At 42.1% G+C, this 25585-nt stretch overlaps 1 protein-coding gene across 4 annotated transcripts in view; it reads right to left on the reverse strand.

Annotated features, from left to right (window-relative positions):
- Positions 1-6817: 6817 nt before the first annotated feature.
- The window catches only part of Kcns3 (potassium voltage-gated channel modifier subfamily S member 3), a 47296-nt gene continuing 28528 nt past the window's right edge, over positions 6818-25585 (reverse strand). For all 4 annotated transcript variants that reach the window (XM_032907473.1, XM_032907474.1, XM_032907476.1 and 1 more), the window contains exon 3: positions 6818-8838. In XM_032907473.1, coding sequence (XP_032763364.1) covers positions 7304-8779 — 1476 coding nt within the window. In that variant the 5' untranslated portion in view covers positions 8780-8838 and the 3' untranslated portion in view covers positions 6818-7303. The remainder of the gene's footprint in view (positions 8839-25585) is intronic.

Consider the following 25585-nt stretch of genomic DNA (forward strand, 5'->3'; position numbering starts at 1 on the left):
GATCCAAAAGATCCAAGGGATTAGTGATGAGGGGTTAGCTTTATTCTGTGAACCTCGTAGAGAGTTCTCTTCTATGTGAAGCCGGCCCAGAGACAAAGGGGCTAGGTAAACATGAGCCCATTCCCACCAAAGCCAACACCCTGGAGAACCTGAGTTCACAAATCCTACAGACCCCAGCCATGAGGTGATACTGTGCTTGTTCTGTCTCTCCTGGTTTCCTGTATGAGGCAGGAAAGGGGATAAAGAAGATGATTCTCAGTATTCTGACTCCTGTGAATCTTTTTCTCTGTAACACCATGCTTCCTGCACTAGGACCCCTTGTCTCTAGAACAGCCAAGTTGGCCCAAAGAAAGATGGACACATCCAACTCAGGGCCTTGTGTTCTGCCTGGCCCAAGATTAGAATCGCACGTACTAGAATTGTCATCTATAGAGAGACTCCACAGCAACGATAGAGTTGCTGACAGAATTTATGAAACCGTCAGTAGCTCTTCGGAAACAAGGAAGCTATTTCTTACCAGCTCTCAGCAATGGATGTGTGCACCGCACATGCTGACAAATATCTTTCTAAGTTTATAAATACCAGAGCATGTGTTCCCACTCCAGTGGGAATACAGCCTGTTGGCCCGCTGCAGACAAGGCACGATTGCATCAGCTAATTGCTACTGGAGAAACAACGCTGTGTGTGCTTTAGTACATCTGGCTTTACAGTAACTTCTCAATAGGATGCACGTCCATGTTGGTGAGTAGCAGGATTCATTTCAAAGGAAAGTCATGTTCAAATGCTACACAGGGCTTCAGGAACCAAATGTTCTACTTATTGATAATTTTTTTGTTTATTTGTTTTTAATGTTGTGATTAAGCCCACTGGGAACTCAATGTGTACTTGTTTCTCTGTCCTTATAAGGAAAAAAACTATCCTGTTGGAAAAAGCTTACTAGAAAGTACTTATAGAATACACTAGAAACATGTTCATACCTTCAAAACTATGATCCCTTAAGACACTGAAGCAGGAGCTATTCTGACTCTAGATCAAGTGCTTATCCCATCTTTGACTCTATTGCCTTTCAGAAAAAAGCTATCTATTCTATCAATTCTCTCCAAAGTCTATATTGTATTCTTCATGGTTTTCCTCTTTAGGATTTTACATTTCATATTTCAAAATCTGCATCAGTAGTTTTTCGTACAATTGAACCTTCTAAATTATCTTTGTTTTGATGCGTGTAGAAGTTCTGACAGTTCTTAAGCCAGCACTCACTGAGATGAGCTAACTGGGGCCAGGTATTACAATACGGAAAGCCATTTGGGTATCATTGCATACAGCTCTATACTGTATGCCAAACACTACACAGGGCACTATAAACTGGCCATGGCATTTAATTTCTATCTTATTTCTATGAGATGACTGGTATTATCTCCGTACACAAATCAAAAATGGAAGCCCACGGAGGTTAAAGAACTTGCCTGTCATATGTGCCCACCAGTGCAACAGTGGCATGACTATTATTGACTGCTTTCTGATTGAATCTGAGGTCTGCCCAACAGGAACTAACACACGCCTGGTACTATGACACACCTGGTGGAAAGTCTATGGCTGAGGATGTCACAGCCCTTAGAATGTACTGCTCATGTTTTCCTAACAGACAAGTAGCCTCACTGCCTCTCAAATACATATGTTATGCCCATAGACTGCTGCTGCTGCCCGCCTGGATCAGAGAAGCTTCTTTTTGCGGATAGCAATAGTTGATGTGAAGACTCACAATTGGTCAAATGTAGAGGATAAGTAACTATTGAGTGCTCAGCCCTAAACAAGTCGTCTATATTATACAGTTCAGAGTACATCACAAAAAAAAATGGGTTAGAAAGGCTTCAAGAGCCAGAGAATGGAGATGAGCCCAATAAAATGCTACCTTCTGGATACATGGATATTCTTACCTGCACAAAACCTGCGAGTGCGCACACACACACACACACACACACACACACACACACACACACACAAAGGACACAAAGATGAAGTGGAGAAACTAGTGGGGAAGATGGGAAAGAGCAAGAAAAAGTAACAAGGGTAAGAAAGGGTAATGGGAGTAAATATGATCATAATATATAATACACACGTATGTAGTTGTCTAAATAAATAGAAGTCATGTTTTTAAAACAATTCACCCACGATCAAAGACAAAGCAAGTACTAAAATTCAGCTTGTCTGTGTTGTTATGCACCATTCCTACTGTGTTATTCCTAACTAGTAAGCTACACTGATAATAGCACACTATTAAAATGAAAGCTGCTTATTGGTAGTGGCGGTGTAACTACCTGGAGTTGTCCTTACCTGTGGATGTAGGAGCCCTCAAAGATATCTAGGTCCCAGTCTTTAGTACCTGTGACTGTCATCTTAGATCACAAAATGACTGCAGATGTGGGTGAGATTTTAATGTAGGAATGGTAGCCAAGGGAATAGAACACAGAAGATGTGGGGGCAAGGTGGCCATGGAGGCAGAGACTGGTGGGATACGTCAGCAAGCCAAAGGTGTCTGAAGCCATTGGAAGTTGGAAAAGGCAAGAAGCAGATTGCCCTCCTAGAGCATCCAGAAACACCTAGAACTCAAGATCAAAATCAGAAAACAAATTTCCATTGCTTCAAACCATCCCATAAGTGGCAACTTGTTATAGCTGTAATAGAAAATGCATACTCTTGGGAGAGGTATCAGGCTCTCTACTGAAATCACTTGGATGTTTATGAAACTGGTGAACCTAATACTTTCTCTCTCCTTTATGAAAACATAATAAATACACTGGACATCAACTATGAGGCACCACACACATGTACAAATATGTGCACACGCACCAAAGACACTGTGTGTATGTGCATGCGTGTGTATGTGCGTGCGTGCGTGCGTGTGTATGTGCGCGCGTGCGTGCGTGCGCGCGTGCGTGCGTGCGTGCGTGTGTATGTTGTAAATAGGAAAGGAGGGAGTCCGAGCCGTGACTATGTTCTAGGATTGATTGATTTAGTCTTTGTGTTGCTCTATGACCTTGAGCAACTCATTCTTCCTCACTGGAAAATTAATAATGATATGACCCCAGAGGCCTCTCCAAGCTGCCTCACGTTGTCGAGTCTCATGACCTTAAGCAGTGCTTAACCATCTAAGACCTCTTTGTCTTTTTCCCCCCGCAGCTTAGCCCTCCTCTCTTCTATTCCCCTAAATGTTCTGGCATCCTGCCAGGGAAGGGCAAAGTTAACAGATGCTGCAAATAAGCAAGGTTAAGCCACCAGCGATGTGTGAGCCAATCAAAGCCATGCACCCATGGTTTCTCAGGTAACCGTTCACCCAACCTGGCTACCAGAACTACAAAAGCTTTCACTCCTGCCACCAGACACAGAGAGATGAGCAACCTTTTGCGAGCACACTGGATCCCTGAAGCTTTAAGGTAGCAAACTCCCAGGGCCCCAGTGACAAAAGTCAGACCTCAATGGCTAGGACTCTGCTGGGTGAGCACAAATGGGAAGGTAGTTGGTAAATTAAAACTGGTTCTCGCTGGGCACACTTAGAAAATAAACGAAGTCGGAAAGAACCTAGACAGCTTGGAAAGAATATAAATTATCAAATATGAGAGCCACAAATCCTAGCAATCACCCACTCCCCTCCAAAAGAGAACACAAGGTCTGATTGCTTCTCACTTCCTGATCACTCAGCTATGAGCAATGGGGTTAACAGGAAACTCCAGGCTCCCCATGCCCACTTCTCACTAATACAGCACACGTTTGTCTGCTCTAATTGTTTGCCTAACCTAAAAGAAATGTTTCCCCTAACAGAAGGCAAGCTCACACCACTAAATTGAACCATATTGAAACTGCTGTTGTCCTAGATCAAAAATAATAGATATTGACAATTCCATATGGTACAAACCACCCTTTTCTAAATGTTAACAAATATTTCTTAACAGTGCTATAAATCAAAATCCAGCAGAGGTCTCCAAGCCCCACGGCAATGAATAGCACACTATAACCTTCCAGATGGGGACAACAACAGTACTCCCCCAAAACTGTTGAGTTAAATATGAAATTAACACAAGATGGCGTGCTGGATAAGTATAAAAAACATCTTAGACCCAATCGTTCAGACAAAACAAAAAATAAAACCAGGCAATCAAAGTTCTACTGTAACTACATAGCTGACCCCTACCAGACAAAAAGTGGGTAGGAGGTCAGAGCACCTCAAGGTGAAAGGTCACTAAAATTGGGTGTTGAGCAGAAAGGGAGGGAGAGAAAGCAGAGTAGAGGTTAGCACGCTCTTGTATACAGTGGGAGGCAAAGTCTATGAGGGAACAGGGTACTTGGCAGTATCGATGCCTGATTTTATCCCCAACTGAACTAAGCCAGGCTAGAACAGAGCCCCCAGACAACTCTGGTATCAACTACTCCAGGAAGCTGTCCACTCTCCCCTTCCTCCTCTCTCACCCTCCTGTCCCTTTTTTCTCTGCCCCCAGAGTAAAGGACTAGGAAGGCAGCATTCCGGCAGCACAATTCATGGCCTTCCCAATTCCTACTGGTGATGACCGAAACAAATGTAAGGAAGCAGAGCTCACAGAGTAGGAACCAAAAAAAAAAAAAAAAAGCAAATTATACAGTAACGAAGTGAAGCAGTCCCTGAAGCAGTTGGCTGAAATGAACTCCAAGGTCATCAACACAAAAGCAGACGTCACTGAGCTTGTCTGGTTTCCCTTGCTCCCGGTTCATGCTCACATCCTCACCAGCTTCCGAAGTTGCTGTTTAGCCAGGAAGTCCACCCTTCCATAGAAAGGGAGCCTATGTCTCTGTATGGAATGAGAGGGATCTTTGAGGAGTGTGGGAAAGCCAGGAGTAGCTGCCTGTCACAAAAGCCTCACTGCGTGAATGATGCAAGGACTGGGATTGATACTGGGACTGGATGAAGAGGTACCGGAAGCTGCAGCCAAGACCAGGGAGGAGCCACAGTGGACACTCAGGCTACAGGGTGACCACTACAGGTCCTCCCAGGAGCACAGACAGAAGCAGTCCCTACTGAGTGCTGACTCAGAATGTCCCCTGTGCTTCTGCCAACTGAAACCTACTCAAATTCCTGGAGAACTAGTTCATTCCCTGTGTCTACTACTCAGTGTCCCTGAGAGCCTGTTCCAGTTTTACAGTTACTCTAGAAAAGTCTGTAAATAATGATGTCTGGTTTCTGGATCAGAAAGGGAAAGTACACAAGCCAGGATGCCCCTTTGACTCAAGCACGGGAAAAATCAAGCTCGGTGTTTGCTAGCTCCTCTTTTCTTTGTGGGCAGCTGTTCTGTGGTTGCCTCAAATCTACACCCCTGTGGCAATTCAGAGGCCATCTCTGAAATCTGTCTTCTAGCATTCAAAGCTCGTCTTGTGAATTTACCAAACCATCCTTCCCGCCAACCTCAGCTTCTGCATCTTCAAATGAAGATGGAAATAAGCTCTAAGATCTGGGGTGGTTACAAGGAATAAACGAGATTATGTCAACAGTCACTGAGGTCTCATGCACAGCGGCTGCCGCTACACTTCCTGTTATGACAATGGCTGTACAAGCAGCCTCTAGTTACTTCACTATTAGCTAGGAAATATTCAATAAAACAGAATACCAACTCCCACGTTTATGCTATAAAACTGCATTTACATTTATGACAAAAAAATCAAAAAGTCATTTTGGTTGAAAAGGTTTTCCCAAGCAAGTATATAATTCTGATGACACGCTTATGTAATGAACATCAAGTTTAGAAGCAAACTGGTTCTTCGTGTCTCCCTCAGATGTCACAGACATCGTAAGAGGAATGAGGAGTGCTATAGGTACTGACAGCCTATAGATAGACTTTCAATGAGGTGCATCTCCACACATTAAATGTTGCCTGTGGTTTCTCCGTTCGAAAGAGCTCAGGGGACCAAACTGGCAACCAACCTGACAGGACCCATTAGCATCTTGCTACGTCTCCAAAATGGAGTCTGAGGCTACATTCCCTCCATATGGGATGGAGCTGTGCCTTTGGCTCTGGCAGCGACTAGTGTGTTTCCTTTCATGCCTGCAGTTTGAAGCAGCTATACGTCTATGTATGGCAGTTTGAAAATGTGGCTCATTTATAGCTGTCGGCACCTATGCCTCAGAGATTTAGCTCTGCACAGCGATCCACACATCTGTGTGCTTGTGTCTCCCTCTCCTCCACTCAGCACGTAGCTCTCTGTTTGTGAGCGGGTGGGATTTACCCAGGTGTGTTTAATTTTTCAAGTTCTATCCTGCACGTGCAAATTATAAAATTCAAAAATTCAAAATTCACTGCAAATATACCTAATAAAGTAAGCCATTTGTTCATATGTCTCAAACATCTATGTATTCAATCATTTTAATTATTTTACAAGAGACAGAATAGTTCAGTTACTAATATGTTCTTCTTCCTGCCAACCATAAGCATAACCAGAACCAAAACACTATCATATCGTTGGGCATACTCAAAACAAAAAGAAAAATTCACATACATGCATATGCACATGTGTATGTATGTATGTGTACTGGAGTGCATACATGCATATGTATAGAGATGTTAGAGAAGCCAAACTCTGCAATTGTACACATGCAACACCATGCTTAGCTTTTTTTTTTTAAACTGTCATTTTTGAGGACTAAACTCTGGTCACCTTAGGAGCACATTGACAACTGAATTATCACCTAAGGTGCCATGAAAAAATCCTTGATATTCTGACAGAAGAGTGCCCTTTCGAGCCGATTGTGAGGATACTAGGAAGTACTTACTTGACATGAAAACACAGAAACAAGGCATTCTCCATACCGAATTAGAAGTTTATTGGGCTCCTAATTCCCGTGTCTGGAACATGAACATGGATTTACATGCATTGTCTCATGTTGTAGATCTTACATGCATGTCGTCTTCGGTCGGCTGGGCCTCTGCTCTAACATCAGTAATTTATAGTTAGCTCAATGTGAGTGAATGGCAAATACAGAATGATGCGTAAGCCGTAGCAATAAATCCTTCCCAATATCATTTACATTTTTTTCCCCAAAAAACCGTATTACAACTCTCTCTTGTTAAAAAATAAATTTCAGAACAAGGCATTTTAATTGATCTCACTGAGAAAAATAAAGATAATTCTATCATTTCAGAATTCGGCAATGAATGTCCAACTATGGCTAAAAGGTACACCCTGAGAATTAAATGATTGATTTGAACAAACCCATTGAGGTTTATAAAGCTGTGTTAACCTAACGTGAGGAAGGGACATGAGCTGTCTGTGCAAATGCCCCTGCTCATTTTGCAGTACAGTTCTCCAGGGATGCGGTGTTGTAAGCATCCTCGTTGTCTTCGACACTTGAGGCATCTGTGGAGTCAGGATCGCTGACCACGATGCCAATGGAAGACAGACTGGTGATGAAGGCGTGTACTTGCTGTGCATAAACGTCCCTAATGTTAAAGTAAGGTAGCTCGTGGCACTTCTCCGGTGGGTCCTCGCTGCACTGGTCCACATCCATGTCCTTCTGCTTCTGGTAGTACTTGGAAAACTTGTTGAAGATGATGGTGATGGGAAGGGCTACCACTAAGATGCCACAGATAATGCAGGTGCTCGCAATGATTTTCCCAGCTAAGGTGACTGGGTGGGTGTCTCCATAGCCCACTGTGGTCATACTGATAGTGGCCCACCACCAGCAGATGGGGATGCTGGTGAGACTGGACGAGAGTTCATCTTTCTCCACAGAGTAAATAAGCACGGAGAAGATGGAGATACCCACAGAGAGGAAGAGAAGCAGTAGCCCCACTTCGTGGTAACTGTGCCTCAGCGTGGCCCCAAGAGAACGAAGCCCTACGGAATGCCGGGCGAGCTTCAGAATGCGGAAAATCCTCATGAGCCGGAGGATCTGGACCACCTTGCCCATATTCTCAATGTCCTCACTCTCTTCTTCCTTGGTGTCCACAGCCAACGTGGCATAGAAGGGAATGATGGAGACAAAGTCAATGATGTTCAGAGGGTTTTTCCAGAACTTCTTTTGTGATGGAGCAGCAACCAGCCGGATGGCCAGCTCACCGGTGAACCATGCAATGCAGGCAATCTCCACACCTTCCAGCACAGGGTCATCCACTTCCCCATCCTCGTTCTGGAATTCTGACATGCTGTGCACGCACATGGCCACGATGGAAGCCAGCACCACACTCAAGGAGGAGATGGCGATGAGCTTGGCTGACAGGCAATAAGCTGGGTTTTCCATTCGGATCCAGATCTTCTTTCGGAGCTGACCAAATCTCAGCTCATCAAACTTCTCCAGCTCTTTCTCAAACAGAGACGATTCCTCAAAGGAGGAATCTGTGCTCACATCGTTGCTTTTCTGGTCCCAGTCCTTCTCGTGGCTCTCCTCCTTGCGCTCCTGGTACCGACTGCTACAGCAGGAGTCAATGAAGAGCTCGTTGATGCCCCAGTACTCAATCTCCTGGCAAAAGGAGAAGACACACAGTTCCTCCATGACGTGCAGCTTCCCCGTGTAATAAAAGTTCAAAACGTATCTGAACAGGGAGGGGTTCCGATCGAAGTAGTACTCTTTATCTGCCACGCTGTAGTCATCACACAGCTCCAGAATGGCCTCCTCAGAGTGGCAGGTAAGCAGCTTCCCCAGTCGTGTGTGAGGGAACCGCAGGAGTGTACTCTGATCCACAGACTGTTTAAAACCCCCCACGTTCAAGTTGACAAGTTCCTCATCTTGTCCAGGGCGATGGAAAAACTCACCAAACACCATGATGGACTGAGAAGGCAGAGTGCTGGCCCAGAAGGGAGACACAGAAGATCACGCTGAACCTGGAAAGAGCGCAAGACAATATTAGCCTGTGCCTCATCAGACTTATTTTTAATCTGTCCTTTCCAGAACGATGGCCTGACTGCACAGCAGACAGGAGAGGAAATGCAATGACAGGAAGCAAAGCAAAGCTAAACAAGGGTGCGTGTGTGTGTGTGTGTGTGTGTGTGTGTGTGTGTGTGTGTGTGTGTCAGTGTGTGTCTGGAGGGTAGGGTTAAGGGGTCAAAACGTGAGGTTAAAATCTAATATTAGAAAAGAAGAAAGAGACGATATAATTTTGTGAACTCTAATTCCCATTTCTCTATGAAACAAATTTCATCTTCTGCTTTCCCCCACAGATACACATAAATACACATACACCAGAAAGAACTGCCCTTCTGATTGCTTAGTCACAGAACTCAAACACATCTAGTCTCAACCACGATGCTGTCAACAACTCAGCCACTGTCAGGCTTGTAGCCCACTCCTGTCCATCCCTAACTCAGCCATGTACCCGGAGAGAAAGTTCTTTCCTCTCCTCCACATTTGATTCATAGAGACTGAGATCAGCTCTTAAGGTGATTGTGGGTTTCACTTTATGCTCCAGCATTGTGCTCTTTTGGATGAGCCCGTTATTTATATTTGAACACTGCAACTCAAGAGGATATAATTATCTCCCCGTAATTGAGCACCCTTATATCATGCAGATATCATTACACTTTTCAGGATGGGGTTTCAGGACTATCCACATGGAAAGAAACTGGATGGGGAAGACCATTTCAAGTTAAACATACTCTACCTCCTGACACACATTGTCTCTTCTCCCTTGTCCCAGTCATCAAGGAGCATCACTACATAAATGGTCTACACTGGCTGGGCTCATGGCCTGCTTTTATTTCTGATGCTAACCAGTGCATATCAGATCCATTTCTCAGAAAATATGGGGTTTGAGGAAGTAAAGATTTGTTTTTAATCTGATATGTATATGTGTCCCATGTGTACAGGTGCCCTTGGAAACAAGAAGAGGGAATCTGTGGATTCCCAGAGCAAGACTATTAGACAGTTGTGCACTGCTGTATGTGAATGCTGGGAACTGAACCAAAGTTCTCAACAAGAACAATCTAGATGACTAAACAGAATGGGAAAGGGAACTGTCAGCAGAGGGCATCAGAAGTGAACAGCAGGAGGACTGTGAAGGATCTGGTACATAAGTCTGAAGAAACTAGATTCTATTGTTAAGACTATCATGAACTGAGCCACCATGCAGGTATGACATTTCAATAGAATGCTGTAATCTACAAAGTTCATGTTTATGGATCATGTAACTGAGTTACAAGAAAAAAAAAATCTACCTCAGTGTTGGTTTTAGACCCATTTATAGCTATCATGAGCTGCATGCAGCCAGTGAACTGAAGGTTCGACGTGCCTACAAGTAAGGGATCTTCTCCTGCGTATTTGTGACCATGACATAGGCCCATTCAGACTTGGTCCTCTGTGCGTCAGCATAACACTGACGGTGCAAAGCCCCCACCATGTTCTTAGACTCCTTAGCCTCCAGAAATGTGAGTAAAATTAATAATTTTCTTTAAAACTCAAAAACCAATAATAAAATATCAGCTCCACTAAGGGACCTTTACAGGGAAAGATGACAGGAAAAAGGGGTGCATAGTATCAGTATAAAACAGGGACTCAAGATGCATATGGTAGGGATGGTGATAAAGAGAAGTGTCAAGTTCAGGAGTTTACAAAGTAAAATTGACAGGACCTGGCACTTCATTCAAGAGAAAAGAGAAGTGTACAGAGAAGGAAAAGGAGAATATGCTTTCTAATCTGCTCGTGCTTATGAAGAATAATGCCATTAAAGGATGCAAGGCAAGAAGGAATTGTTCTTCCTTATGCTGTGGCCAGCAAAGCCGTCAGCAAGAGAAAGGGATTCCTGACCTGAAATAGAGAACTACACGATAGGTCACAGCCTTAAAACACAGGCCCTGACATCTACTCCAGAAGAAAGTCTACAGTCATAAAGAATCCTTGGATGTTTGCCTCTCGGACACCATACTTCATGAAGCCAGAGACCACAGTATAGTTAATGTATCTTCAGTAGATTTGATGACCTCTTCCAAAATTTCAATTTGTCTCCTTCTGCTTTCTGCTTTTCATTAGGGTTCTTCTTTCAAAGACCTAAGTCAGAGCTGCTGCCTTGGTCCAAATATTTATGTAATGTCAGGTCTCTGATGGCCAGAGCAGGCTAATGGCACAGGGAGTAGGAAAAAGTTCCTGGGAGCTAGTTCTGCTAAGCTCACACTAAGACTTTAATGGAAGCTGTCTTCTGGTGGATTGTTTTTCATCTTGGATACCCTGGAATCCCTAAGTGACATAACATTTCATGACACTGCAAGCATATTAGGATCTCATAATCAGGGTCTGTAATTCACCTCCCCAATCTCTTCATAGTGACCTCTCTAAAGAATATGATCATTCATGATAACCACATTCCCACCATGTCCTTCTGCTTTGTCCTCCTGCAATTTCTTTCGTCCACACTGGTGAAGGAGAGGTCATTATGAAGTCCATCCATCTCCTCCACAGAGGCTCATCATAAGAGCAACACACATCCTAAAACCAAAGATTCCATTGGGAAGCTTTTGAAACAGATAAAAGAAATCATTGCTGAATTAGATCCAATACTACAGCTCGAAAGGTAAGTTGGGATGTGCAGAGTCAGGACTGGCTTCCTTGATTGCATTTGATCCACAGTAGACCACTTGGGGCAGAGAAGGTGACGTTTCTAATTTTACAAATTGCAGTAAGAGTCCCTGTGTGCAGACAGTCCTTTTCCAATTGTAGAACATCCTTATAGGATCTGTTTCTCATCCTGAGGATTGACAAATGTGGAAACAAGGAATCCGAGTGAAGGAATGGAGACAAAGCCTTAACTGGGAGTTTGGTACTATTCGTGCGTCAGCATTCCAGCTCACATGGTCACAATCACATGGATACAGCAAGCTACTGAACATCCTCACTTCCAAGGATGCTGCATTCAGACTAGAATTTATCAACATCCATTTATTTGCTCCTTTCAGGAAACATGTAGGGAACCAAAGGTATGCTTCTGTACCACATGATATGGTTTGTGTTTATACACGCATATTTATATACACTTGGTTCTCCATGTCCATGAGTTCCAGACCAGAGGATTCTACCAATGACAAATCAATAATATTCAGAAAAAAAGGGCCAATAAGATGGCTTGGTGGGTAAAAGTACTTGTTGCCGAGACTGACAATGTTCTATTTTAAACCTTATTTATGACCTATATGGTGGAGAGAATCAACTCCCGCAAAGTTGTTTTCTGACTTCCATACACAAATGATGGCAAGTTGGTGCCCACACACTTACATACAAATAAGCCCTCTTTTAATTTAGAAAACAATGAATGTACTGCAATGATGAGCACAGTGAAATATGTTTGAACTTTAAGATCAATATAAATTATATAAATATAAAGATCAACTTAAATATATCAACTTGAACACAGTAAATTGGTATAGTAAATGTCAAGAAATATGTTTAATCATGTTGGATTTGTACTTTATGCCACACTAGTGTCATGTTTTCTTTACCATGACAATGTCATCAAGAGGCTGGATTTCAAGATTAAGGAGATGATTCAAGAGGTAAAGCACCTGCCTCAAAAACACGAATACTTGAGTTCAGGTCCCAGCACACATGCAAAAGTCAGGTGGGTATGACAGTCCCTCTGTAACCCCAACTGCATAGAAAGTAAACACAGGGCATTCCCAAAAGCAAGCTAGGTAGACAGACTACCTGAAACTATGGGCTCAGGTTTCAGCAAGAGATCCTAACTCAATATAGAAAGGTGAAGCTCTATAGAGAAAGGTGCTTGACATTAGCCCTGGGAACCGTGCACACAAAAGTGCGCATGTACCTACATGCATGTAAACACAGACGACCACACATGCACAAATACACACACACACACACACACACACACACACACACACACACACACACGCAAACACATACAAAAGAAAGAATAAAGGAAGGGAGAAAAAGAAAGGAAGCAAGCAGCTGGGGTATTCAGTTTATTTTGGTTTGGTTTGGTTTGGTTTGGTTTGGATTGGATTGGATTGGATTGGATTGGTTTGGTTTTTGAGATTGGATTGGATTGGATTGGATTGGATTGGTTTGGTTTTGAGACAAGGACTCCCTGGCCTCAACTTGCTGTGCAGAGAGAGCTAGCCTTGAACTCAGTGAGATCCACCTGCCTCTGTACCCTGACTGCTGAAATTAAAAGCCTTTCTAAGAAGGTAAATTTTAGGACCCTCCCTTGCTACCACGCAACATGGACAGGGCAGAAGACGCCCACTCCAGAGGCCTAGGCACTACTAAGATGAGCAGGTATGTGGTGGAGAGAGGGAGAGAAAAAGACGTAGAACAGTATGTGCACAATAAAGACAGGCAGAACTGAAGACTGGAGGGTAGTGAGAAAGCCTGATGTGAGTAGCCTATGCTACACCTGAAACCATGGTGATGCCACAGCCCGCACTGCCACCAAGGACAATGTCTGGGTCCATAGCCCTGCAGGAGAGAAGAAGTCTGTGTCAATGTCTATAGCCCATGTTACCAGCAAAGGCCATAGTGGCATCCATGGTCTGGGCTGCCACCTGGGGCCATGTTGATGTCCGAGAGTTGTACAAAATTGACCCTATCCCTTATAGGTTATAGCACTAGAGGCAATGGTGGGGGGGCTGACCCATAAGGGTATGAGAGCAGGAATGCTGGCCCTTCCCCCCTCCAATTGCAGCATGCAGGAGAGCTGTTCTGCCACTCACCTGGGCAAAGTGAGAGAGCTGGCCCTAATGGCTTGGGTGCAGGAGACCTGGCAGTCTGACCAACTCAGTTCTACCCCGGCCCAGGTCCAGGGCCTTGAGTTAACCCACCCAACATCTACCCTATCTATAAACTGCTGGAGTGTGTGAAGGGGCCAGTCCAGCAGAACCAAAACTGAGGATGTCCATGATACAGATCAACAATAGGATATCCCAGAGGAGTCCTAGTAAGAATCCAGTGCTGAGAGTGTAGCAGAAGCCAGAGAACTTTGAATCAAATCAATGATTCACTGCAATGAACATTTGCAAGCAAAGCTGTTTGGGCAAAAGGGTGTACTGTGTGACACATTGTGACACACCACAGCTTTCATGGAAAGATTTTGTTTGTTTTGTTTTTGTTTTCTCTTAGGGGAGTGGTTGCAAAGGCAGAGGGCAGATATAAAGAGATGGCGATAATTGGGATTGGGGTACATGATGAGAAATTCACAAAGAAGCAATAAAAAGTTGAAAGAGAAAGAAAAGAAAAAAGTAAAAATTTATCATTTAAGAATATACAATTTGTTTAATTAATATTTGATGCTGGCTAATTATATTATGGGACATTTTAGATACTAATTAAATCAAGAAATAACAGTGCTTAATGTAAAAAAAACTAAGATTATCTTATAACTAGGAAAGTGTGAATTTTGCTGTATGACAGGAAATAAAACATAGACTAAGAAACTTAGAAAATGTGTGCACTGAATACATGCACAGCTTTCTCTTCTTACTGGTCTCAGAACCATAGGGCAACTATTGACACATCTCTTACACAGTGTGTGGTGCCAAATAAAGACCATTTAAAATATACAGGAGAACATGCATGTGGTTTACGCACATACTACACCATGCTGAATACCTGAAAATTAATGTATTAAGCACCTTATATCTTGTAGATATCAATATACTTCAGGGTTTCTGAAGTTACACTACATGGAGTTTCAGGATGTGTATCTGCAGGGATCCTAAAAACCAAGGGATGAATGTCATTATACAGCATATATGCACACATGTAGATTATATACTGAATCATCCATCTCCTAAATACAAATATGGCTCAACTAATTTGTGAATCATAAATGAGGATTTTTCTGATTCAAAAATTCTGTTTGCATGAAAGTAATTTTATATGGGAAAAATACCATAGCAACATTAAAATGAATTATAGAAAAGACTGCCACATATATCACACAGAAGATGTTTAGTGCACTTAATATATAAAGTGCCTTTTTTAAAAAGAAGAAAGTGAGCTATTAAATTATGAGAAATGGGCAAGAAATAAGAACAGAGAGTTCATCAAAGAAAACCACAAATGGGAGCAAAGCCAGAAAAAAATGTTCAACCTTGTTCATGAGTGCATGCGAAAACCACACTGATATGTCACATGACATCTAATGTACACACTGGCAAAAGATCCAGAAAGACATCTACATGTAGTGCTAACCAGTGTGTGGGGAAAGAGGCCTCTCCACACTGTGTAGGGAACACATAATGAAGGGGAACCCTTAGGGAGGAGAACTTGGCAATATTTGATGGATTGGCATACCCTCAGACTTAGTAAATCTCTCTTCTAGAAATTTTTTCTCAAAATTAGACAAGCAAAGCACTTGTGTGTAACTGGAAATAACCCAAATGTCCATCAATGGAGGAACAGCTCAAAAATGAATTATGATCTATTTCTCTACACACACATACACACACCCCACACACATCACATGCTCACTACATATGTGTATGTGTATCTGTGTAATGAGATATATACATGTTTATATAAAGCATAGAAGGGTGTCAGGAATATGCAGCAATTTTTCTAAAAAGGAAAGTGAAACTAGGCCCCAGACAAGGCTCAGCCAGGGAAGTCACCTGTCACCAAGCCTTACAGCTTGGCTTTGATCCCTGGATACAGCTTGTAGAAGAAGAGATATAACTCCCTCAACATACACAATAATAAGCAAATAAATAAATATTTTAATAAATCAAGAGAAATTACAAGCTGTGTATTATATGTGTGTGTATATTTGTATATGTATGTGCTTTTAGTATAAAAAAGAAACAATAGTAATATAAAGCAAAAAACATAACTTATCTGTAGGGGACAATGTCAGAAAGTGAACTCAGGGACCATGTTAATGTTTGCTTAATTATAAAACAATTAAATTAAAATGAAACAGACATTTTTTAAAAATTAAATATTATTGTATCAACCTGGTGGTTGAACCTCACATGGATGAATTACTTCAATAAACAGGCTACACATCCTACCAGTATGTAGCCTAGGACAAAAATAAATGGCAATATTAAAATATTTTTAACAACCATAGTTATACACTTATTCTTTTTAAAATTTTTATTATTTTATGTGCGTAAGTGTTTTGCTTGCATGTACGTCTGTGCACCAAGTGCGTGCCTGGTGAAGCAAAAGTGCCTAAATTTTTCAAAAGGCCTAATTTTTTTTTTTTTCCAGTATTTCTTATATACCAAGAGTGTTATTCCTTTCCGGGCAAACATCCCCTTTTCTTTAAAGGCCTCCCCAATTTTAATCTAGTTCACTGGTTCAGTAATGGACCCAGGGCTTCCCCTTCCACTGGTGCTCTTACTAGGATATTCCTTCAAAGGCCTAATTTAATGGTGGTTCTTAATGCTTTCTTCCTTCTACCACCACCAGCCTGAGGGAGTGGAAACAAAGGTTATTAGAATGTAGGGGGAGTGGACTTGTTTAGAAAATGTTCTTTGGAGCAAATTCCATTTGCATTGTCAGGAAATAACAGTTCAGTTCACAGATGAGCAGCAGCAGCTCGATCCACTCACAAACACTTCATACTTCACGGATATACCAGCAGTCCAACTCAGTAGTGTCTCAATAGCAGCTGTGGCAGCACAGTCTAACAAGCAGGCCTTAGCCAAATTGGCATGAGTCAACAGGAGGTATCAGGACCACCATGGATACCAGAAGAAGTTCTTCACCGTACCTCTCTTGAAGTGGAGATCAGATTCAAAACCAAGAAGTGTGGCAAAGCTGACTATGCAAGTAAGCCAAGTCAAGCCCCCATCACTGTCCATTGAGTCCTATTTATAGTCCCTCCAAACATCACATGTCCACCATGGGTCTTGCCTCAGCCTGTGAGTCAGTCTTAACAAAAGTCCATGTGAGTCTGTATCAGCCGACATGACTCTACCAATTCTCCTGAGACAATGGAAGGACAAGAAGCTGTCAGCGCACCTCTAGAAGGTTTTTGGTGTGTTTCTCTCTATGGAGTCCCAGCAAATGGAGCTCAACAATATATGTAAGGTGAGCCAATACATGAATGTCATTAGTAAAGAATCCTTCATCACACACCCTTTCACGTGTTTGCTTTAGCAAACCATCCTTTCACCTGTGTCTGCTTCAGCAAAACGTTCCTTCACATGTCCACCTTAGGCAAACACCCTCTCACACAGCTGACTTTTCAAAGAGCCCCTAAGACTTCATAGGGAAGTCTTGGAACTGGAATTTCATGGCTGCTAGGAATGAACCCAAGTCCTCTAGAAGAGCGTCAGTGCTCTTAACCACCAAGTCATCTCTCTAGCCCCATATAATTATTCCTAACCTTTTATGAACACATAGGATCAGAAAAGGAAGTGTTACGTTAATGTCCTTAAATTTCCCCAAGAGTTTAGATTCAAACTAAAAGAAACATGAGTATGAGAAGCAAAGAAATTAAATGAAACTCACTGATGTTGAATTTGAACTGGAAATGGCAACATAGACATATAACTCAATTTTTGCTCATGGAAAGTCTTATTTGTTAGCTCTATCTACCAGAATAACAACAACAACAAATGACAATAAAAAAACAACAACAACAACAACAACAACAACAACACACACACACACACACACACACACACACACACACACAGCCTGAAACCGATGACCATATGAAAGATGCTACTTGGCTGCTCATCTCTCTTCTTAGAAGTAAAGTATTCATTCACACCCATTCTAAGAGTACTAGTGCCCAAGAGTTCTCAGATAAGCCAGTCCCCACTTGGGAATCACCTTCAGCCAAAAGATAGCTGCTGTCTTGGTTAGGGTTTCACTGCTGTGAACAGACGAGATGACCAAAGCAACTCTTAATAGAACATTTAATTGGGGCAGACTTATAAGTTCAGAGGTTCAGTCCATTATCATCAGGCAGAGTGGTAGCTCTACAGTCAAGGCTAACAGAGCCCAGAGTTCTACATTTCATCTGAGGCCAAAGTAACTCTAAGACTGAACATTTAATTGGGCAGCTATAGGTTCAGAGGTTCAGTCCATGCCCACTAATCATCAAGGTGAGAATAATGCATGGGCCAAGCATCTAAACCAGTCAAGGTCAGGTCAGAAACATGAATGACTTCTACATCTTCAAAACTGAGGCATCTTTTGGAAGACTGGTTTCCCAGGTAGCTAGGGTGACAGCCAACTGAGGTCCTATGCCCACTGAAAGTCCAACAAGGCCAATATTTCCTCTAATTTCGAGTGCCACTCCCTTTCCCGGTTTCGGGCCAAACATCCCCTTAGAAACCATCCTTATGGGTATTTTCTCAACCCTCCCGCTATTGAAACAGTCTGGTTCACTGGGGTTCAGTCTATAAGAAGGACCCAGGGCAAAACCCAGCATCTTTTTAGGATATTCAAACCTATGAGGTGGTCCAAGGTCAGTCCATGTATAGTCTTTAGGTAGTAGCTTAGTCCCTGGAAGCTCTGGTTGCTTGGCATTGTTTAAATCCCATCAAAGTTCAACACCTCCTTTTGCTGAAACCTCCTTTCCTAACTTCTCCACAGGCACTGATCCCAAGGATACACAATGAATTCTTGTATACATCTGCCTCTGTCTAGTTTAGAGAACCCATGTAGCCACACCAACTAGAAGTACTCAAATTTAGTATGACTGAAACAAGTAAATATAACTTCTCCCTAAAAGAACAAGACTTCCTTGGATGAACAGCCAATTCCCAGTCTGGGACAGAAATACACAAGAGGAGCCTGGAATGTCCTTGTATATCAGTAAACAAGGATGCTGTCAAAGACGAGAAAGAGTCCAAAACAAACCCATGGCTCCAGCTGCATATGTAGCAGAGGATGGCCTTGTTGGATACCAATGGGAGGAGAAGCTCTTGGTCCTGCCAAAGCTGGACCCCCAGTGTAGGGAAATGTCAGGGAGGTAGAAGGGACAACACCCTCATAGAAGAAGGGGAGGAGGATGGGAAAGGAAGCTTATGGCTGCCAAACCAGGAAAGGGAATAACATTTGAAGTGTAAATAAAAAATATTCAATAAAAAAAAGAGAGAGAAAGAGTCAAAAAGACTCAAAGAAAACTAGGGAGACATCCAACTGCTGAAGAGAAGAAGCATGTGTCTCAAAGGGAAAAGAATAAAATCTGCAACAGATTGTAACATACCAAATACAATAAAATTCTTATGCTCATAGCAATGATTGCCTGTGCCCATGTGTATGTTTTGTGTGCATGCAGCTACACAAGAGTTTAAGAGCCAGAAAACAACCTTAAGGCAGGGTCTGTCACGTGTGTCTAGAACTCGTAGACTCAGCTAGGCTGGCTGGCCAAAGCCCCAAGGATCTGTCCATGTCTACCTCCAGCTCAGTGCTGGGATTACAAGCACACACCCCTGTATCTGACATTTTTAAATAGGTACAGGGTTTGAACTCAGTTCCCCGTGTTTGGAGGGCATCCTCTTTATTGATAACAAAGCACCCATGTTAATAATTTTTGAAAACCAAAGCAGTACTTGGGCCACTTTCAGAGACACCAACTCATTACTCTGTGAAAGCAAAGAGAAAAATCAACTACTTACCCTGCCTTTCCTATGCGAATTATATTTTAGAAAAATAACACACAAGTTAATGAGGGAAATTTTTCTTTATAAAAATAGTCCAATAATTTGAAAATGCAGCAGTGGAAATAACTATGTGGCATAATAGTAATTATTTACATTTAAAAACAAGTTGGGGTTTCAAAGGTGGAAAATAATAACTGAAAAGGAGTCAGCGTGACTATACCGAATGTCACACAGAATAAAATTTAAGATAAAGATTGTTGCCAGAGTCAAAGAACATTTCTAGTAATAAAAATGTCAATCCATCAAGTGAAGGCATAAGCACTATAAACATACTTAGCGAGAGAGCCAAAAAATACATGATGTAAAAATAATGGCAGAACTCGAGGGAGAAGTCATTGGAATTTCAATATCCCACCTTCGATAACATATGGGACAATTATACAAATATCCACAGGGAAATAAAGAAGATACAAACATCATTATAAACTAAGAAGATCTGACAAAGACAGAGCACTCCAGCTAGTGGGAGCAAACTCTCTCTAATGGACACAGACATTCTCTAGTACAGACCAAAAAAAGGCAAAGTCATCAAACAGCCTGGATAGATCTTAAAGTGCACCAGCCATCTACTATGACTGTGACAAATTACCTGAAGTAATCAACTTAAAAAGAGACAAGGTTTGCCTCCTGGCTCACCATTTCAAACACTGCAGTGCATCATCACTGGGCCCTGTAGTCTTAGGCCTATGGAGAGACAGAGAGCGCAGCATTGTGGAATCACATGGGTCAACCTCAAGGCAACCAGGAAGCAAAGCCAGTAGAGAGAAGGGAAATTAATATCCTCATCAGTGCATATCCTCAGTAAACTAACTTCCTACTATGGCCTCACTTCCTAAAGATTACATCACCTCTTACTAGTGCCATAACCAAGGGCCCAGCCTCTACCTAACACATGGCACTTAGGAGATATTAAAAATCCAAAGACAAAACGTACAATTTACAGGGTGACTGGGAAGTGGGGTCACTGAAGAGATGGCTCAGCAGTAAAGAGCAATTGTTGCTATTCCAAAAAGCCCGGGGTTCAGTTCCCAGCACCCACATGGCAGCTCAAAGCTGTCTTTTAACAGTCTAGGGGATCTGACAACTTCACACAGGCATACATGCAGGCAAAACACCAATGCACATAAAAGAAGAATAAATAAATCATTTTTAAATGTGACTAGGGAAAAAACATATAGATTTATATACCTATGGTCAAAGAGGGGGAAAAGACCTTAAATTAAGAACTCTCTCCCTCAGAGAGGGCCAGGAGAGTGAACAGAAATTGTCAGTGGGAGCAAAGAGAAGCATCTCTAGGAAGCCCAGAGGCCAGGGAAGAGGGAGACTCCAGGGGGTCTCTTGGGGGTGAGTCTACCTGAGTCTCCTAGCAGTGGGAGATAAGAACACCAACCCACCCACAAAACCTTCAACCCAAAATCTGTCCTGCCTGCAAGACCTGCAGGAACAAAGATAGAGCAGAGACCGAGGGAATGGCCAGTCAATGATTGCCCCAAATTGAGACCCATCCCATGAGCAAGCACCAATCCCTGACACTACCAATGAGACTCTGCTATGCTTGCAGACAGAAGCCTAGCATAACTGTCCTCTGAGAGGCTCCACCCATAAGCTGACCAAAACAGATGCAGAGACCCACAGCCAAACATTAGACAGAACTCAGGGGGTCTTGTGGAAGAGTCAGGGGAGGGGGTAGGATTGAAGGACCTAGAGAGGACAGGGACTCCACAAGAAGATCAACAGAGTCAACTAACCTGAGCCCTTGGGGCCTTCCAGAGACTGAACCACCAACCAAAGAGCATACACAGGCTGAACCTAAGCCCCCTGCACGTATGTAGCAGATATGTAGGTCTTCATGTGGGTCCCCCAACAACTGGAAAGGGAGCTTCCCTAATTCTGTTACTTGCCTGTAGATCCTGTCCCCCTAACTGGACTGCTTTGTCTGGCCTCAGTGGGAGAGGATGTACCTAGTCCTGCAGTGACTGATGTGTCAGGAAAGGTTGGTACCCAGCCTCACCCTACTTATCAGAGGAGAAGGGGGGGGGGGAGGAGGTATGAGAGAGGGAGACTGGGAGGAAGGGGCTGCAATCAGGATGTAAAGTGAATAAACAAATTAATGGAAGAAAAAGAAAAAGAAAGCTATTTTCATAACTATAAAAAAAAAAAAAAGAATTCTCTCCCTCAGAAGCACAAGGACAAAGAAAAGTTAAGGCCTAATTCTTTCTTCTCAAGCCAAAAAACAATGATTACACTTAAAATGAATGAAACAGAAAATATGAATAGGGATACAGAAAATTCAGAAGGCCATAAACTGGACATTTTTTTAAAAATCAATAAAACTGATCAATCTTCAGCCACATTACCTAAGAAGGTATGGAAGAAGCGCCAATTAGCAAAATCTTCAGCAGAAGAGGCCTTGTCACAGAAGTGGGAAGAATTGTAAGAGCATTCTGTGAACAAAGTTATACCCACACATTAGATAACCTGTAACCTAGATAAAGTCGTCAAATTGCTAGAAATATCATTGATAGAGGATGTAAGATGAGAATGGAAATTTTGGTGAATTTTCAAGATACCTAATTTGCAACTTAAAAACTCTCTGCATGGAAAAGTCAAGTGTCAACAGCTCCACCAGGGAAAGCTTCACTCCCTTCCTTTATCTTTAGATGACGGATGAATGTAGCTACCACCCCTCATCAAAAAAAGCCTGTGTTGCTGCAAATGGAGATGACTGAAGAAAACCACAACTGGACACAATGGAAAGAACCACAAAACCTGGGCAGTCCAGTTCCAAAACACTACACTCCTGAATCTATGACAGGGAGAATACTGGGAAGGCTACCGCAGAACAATCTCTCCTAGAAATGGCTCCATAAACAACACTGAAACAATGGTAAAATCAATGGACATGCTAACGTGGAAAGGCAAAGTTTTATGGGATCCTTCCCCTAGACAAAGAACTACAGGCAACTAGTGACTGCTGGGAGAAGAAGAATTATCCTTCCGAAGGGATGAGCCCTTTGTTGGTTATCCAATCAGAGTGGTCAGCCTTGAAACCATATACACACCAAGAATAGAGACAGATCCAAAAGGATACATGTGTGGACGTGTGCTTATATACATATATATGTTATATATCAATAATCAAAGAAAAAGAGACTATGAACTTGAGAGTGGCAGGGGAAACATAGGAGAGATTTAGGGGAAGGACTAATGGGAGGGGAAGGAGGGGGCAAAGTGATCCAATTCTATTTTAATTAAAAAACTGTTAAAGACCTGGACAATGGTTATCAGTGGCTGTTAGATAACGATCAATGGAGAATTTCCTAGCATATAGATCAGAGTTCTATCATCTGTCTCCTTAGTAATGCCCAATGTAACAAAAGAGACCCAAGGTAAAACATCTCCTGATGGAAGTATAAAAACAATCCCACAGACCTAAATTTGATTGGGGCTGGTCTAGATCTAACTCTGAATTAAAATAAGAGATTTCAGAAGAACCTGTTCAATGACATCAAAAGGAATGCTAGCAGCAGAATTGAGAAGCCACACAGAAAAAAAATGACATTCATTAAGAGACACAGAAAACAAAAGCAGGCTATAGATTTTATGTGGACCTTGATTCTAACAAATCAAATGCATATCGTTTCATTATTTACATGTGTATTACATCCGCATTACACATATATGTAAGGAAGGAACATCAAATGCCAATTAGATGTGTGATATTAAAAAAGACTATTAATTTTTCAGTTCTTAATAACATTCTAATTGGAAATATACACTAAAATATTTATAGATAATATTATATTGCATTTGGGATTGACTTCTAAAACCAGATGTGGAAGACAACAACATTGACCATACAAATTGACCATATGCTAGTCACTGTCAGAGCTGGGAACTGGCTACATGGGAATTTAATGCACCATTCTACATTTGTATGTGTTAAAATCTCCACCAATAATGATTTAAGAAACCAGGCATAAAGGGTCACACTGGCATTCCTAAAATGTGGGAGGCTACGGCAAAAATACTGCAAAGTCAAGGCCAGCTAGGGCCAGCATGACCCTCTGAGAAAATTTTACTAAACAGGTTTTTGAGGCAACCCACTGTAGTAAGTGCTTTTACTTATGCTATATTTCAACCCTTTATGCCCTGAAATTGACACGGAACCTGGACACTAGTGAGCAATTGAAAAATGTAACAGAATAAATAGTCTCCTTCGTTTACCTAGACAAAAAGATCCCACTGTGACCCTATGCTGGTTAATACTGACTGTCGATCTGAAAGGATCTTGAATCACTAAAGAGACAAGCCTCTGAGTCTATCCATGGAGAAGTTTCTGGATTGGATTCACTGGGGTGGGAAGACACACCTCGGAATGTGGGTGGTGCCATTCCTTGGACTAGAGGTCAGAATAAAGGGGATAAGTACCAGGGATGACTTCACTCTGCTTCCTGACAGCTGACACACTGTAACCAGACACCTCATACCCCTGACATCATGCCACCCCAACCATGATAGACCATACCTCAAGCCATGGGCCAGACTAAATATTTTCTTCTTTACGTTGCTTTAGCCAGATAGTTTACTGTAGCCAGGAGCAAAGTAGCTCTCACCAAGTACCCTAATTCGAGCTGAACTACAAAGGTAACCAGCAAGGGGAAAGGCAAGGTCTCAGAAAACCTGACTTTATATTGTCTCTTCTCAGCTACAGGACCTTGAGTCAGGAGACTCTTCAAACATAGAATGAGTTGTTACCCTGCCTTGAGGATCAAATACAAGTGAAAAACAAAAACAAAACAAACAAAAAAAACCCTTGGAAACATTAAATGTTTATTAAGATATTAATATAATTGCCCTTCCCCTCTCTGGCCCTGTTCCTGTCTTTATTCTTTCTCCCTCTGACTAGTACAATTATGTATATCAGAGTTGTTCTATTACTGCTTTGTGTTTGTGCGTTCTCAAGGACAGGCCCAGAGCCAACACATGGTTACTTCATAAAGCCTTCCGGATTGGGTGTTTGTTCCAGGCACTAGTGTGGCTGTCTGCTCCTCTCTGGAACCCCAGGGATTTCTGTACTATTATATAGTTCATCAAAAACAGTTTGTGTTCAGGCTTAGTAAACCAAGTAGCCAGGAAGCTGTCCTATTTATAAAAAGGTTGAATATCACAGACGATGTGTTCTCAATGAGGAAGGTGTAAGCTTGACCCCAGGAGGGGCTTCTAATTCTGTGCACACAGCCCATCTCTTGTCCACCCAAGCTATGGTTTTTTGTTTTGTGTTACTGTTGTTTTTTAATTTTATACATTGTAGTATAAAAACAACTTGCAAATAAATTAAAAATATCATACACCAAGATTAATCAGACCCAAAATCTATACAACTCAATGAAACTTCTACACAATTAGCACAGGTTTGAAAACGGAAGCTATGGAGTTGCATATTAAATTTCACCCTTTCAGTATCCAATATATTTTATGCTCTTATCCACCCCCAAAACCAAAAACTCTATAACGAAATCAGAACTAGAAAAACAGGTGACTAATATACCCTTTCATAATTGTACCCGTCACCTCATCCCCTAATATTTAGTCTTTCTTGCTCTTTTCTTCATGTTATCTTGTGCATACACATATGTATTTGCTATGCACATACACACATTATTGTCTAGATTCTGCATGTGAGGGACAATCATTTTCCCACCTGAGCCATGTTGCATGGAGGGACGCTCATACAGATGTCTGTAACAATAGTTCTGGCACTCCGGGGAGGGAGTTTTGGAGAATTTGAATACACTGGGTCAAGTTCACAGCTCCTCTTCTAGAACTCTCCGGCTCTGCTCACCTTCTCCAACAGCCCATTGTGTCCACTTTATTGCAAGATTTGCCAAGTACTCCTGTACTTAATCCTTACTCTGCAGATGTCTAGCTCATCCATAGCATTCATCCATCCTCTCTACGGCCATAGCCTCTTTTGATAACTACTGGTCCCTGTCTG

Source organism: Rattus rattus, chromosome 7, assembly GCF_011064425.1.
Source record: "Rattus rattus isolate New Zealand chromosome 7, Rrattus_CSIRO_v1, whole genome shotgun sequence".
Classification (NCBI taxonomy): Eukaryota; Metazoa; Chordata; class Mammalia; order Rodentia; family Muridae; genus Rattus; species Rattus rattus.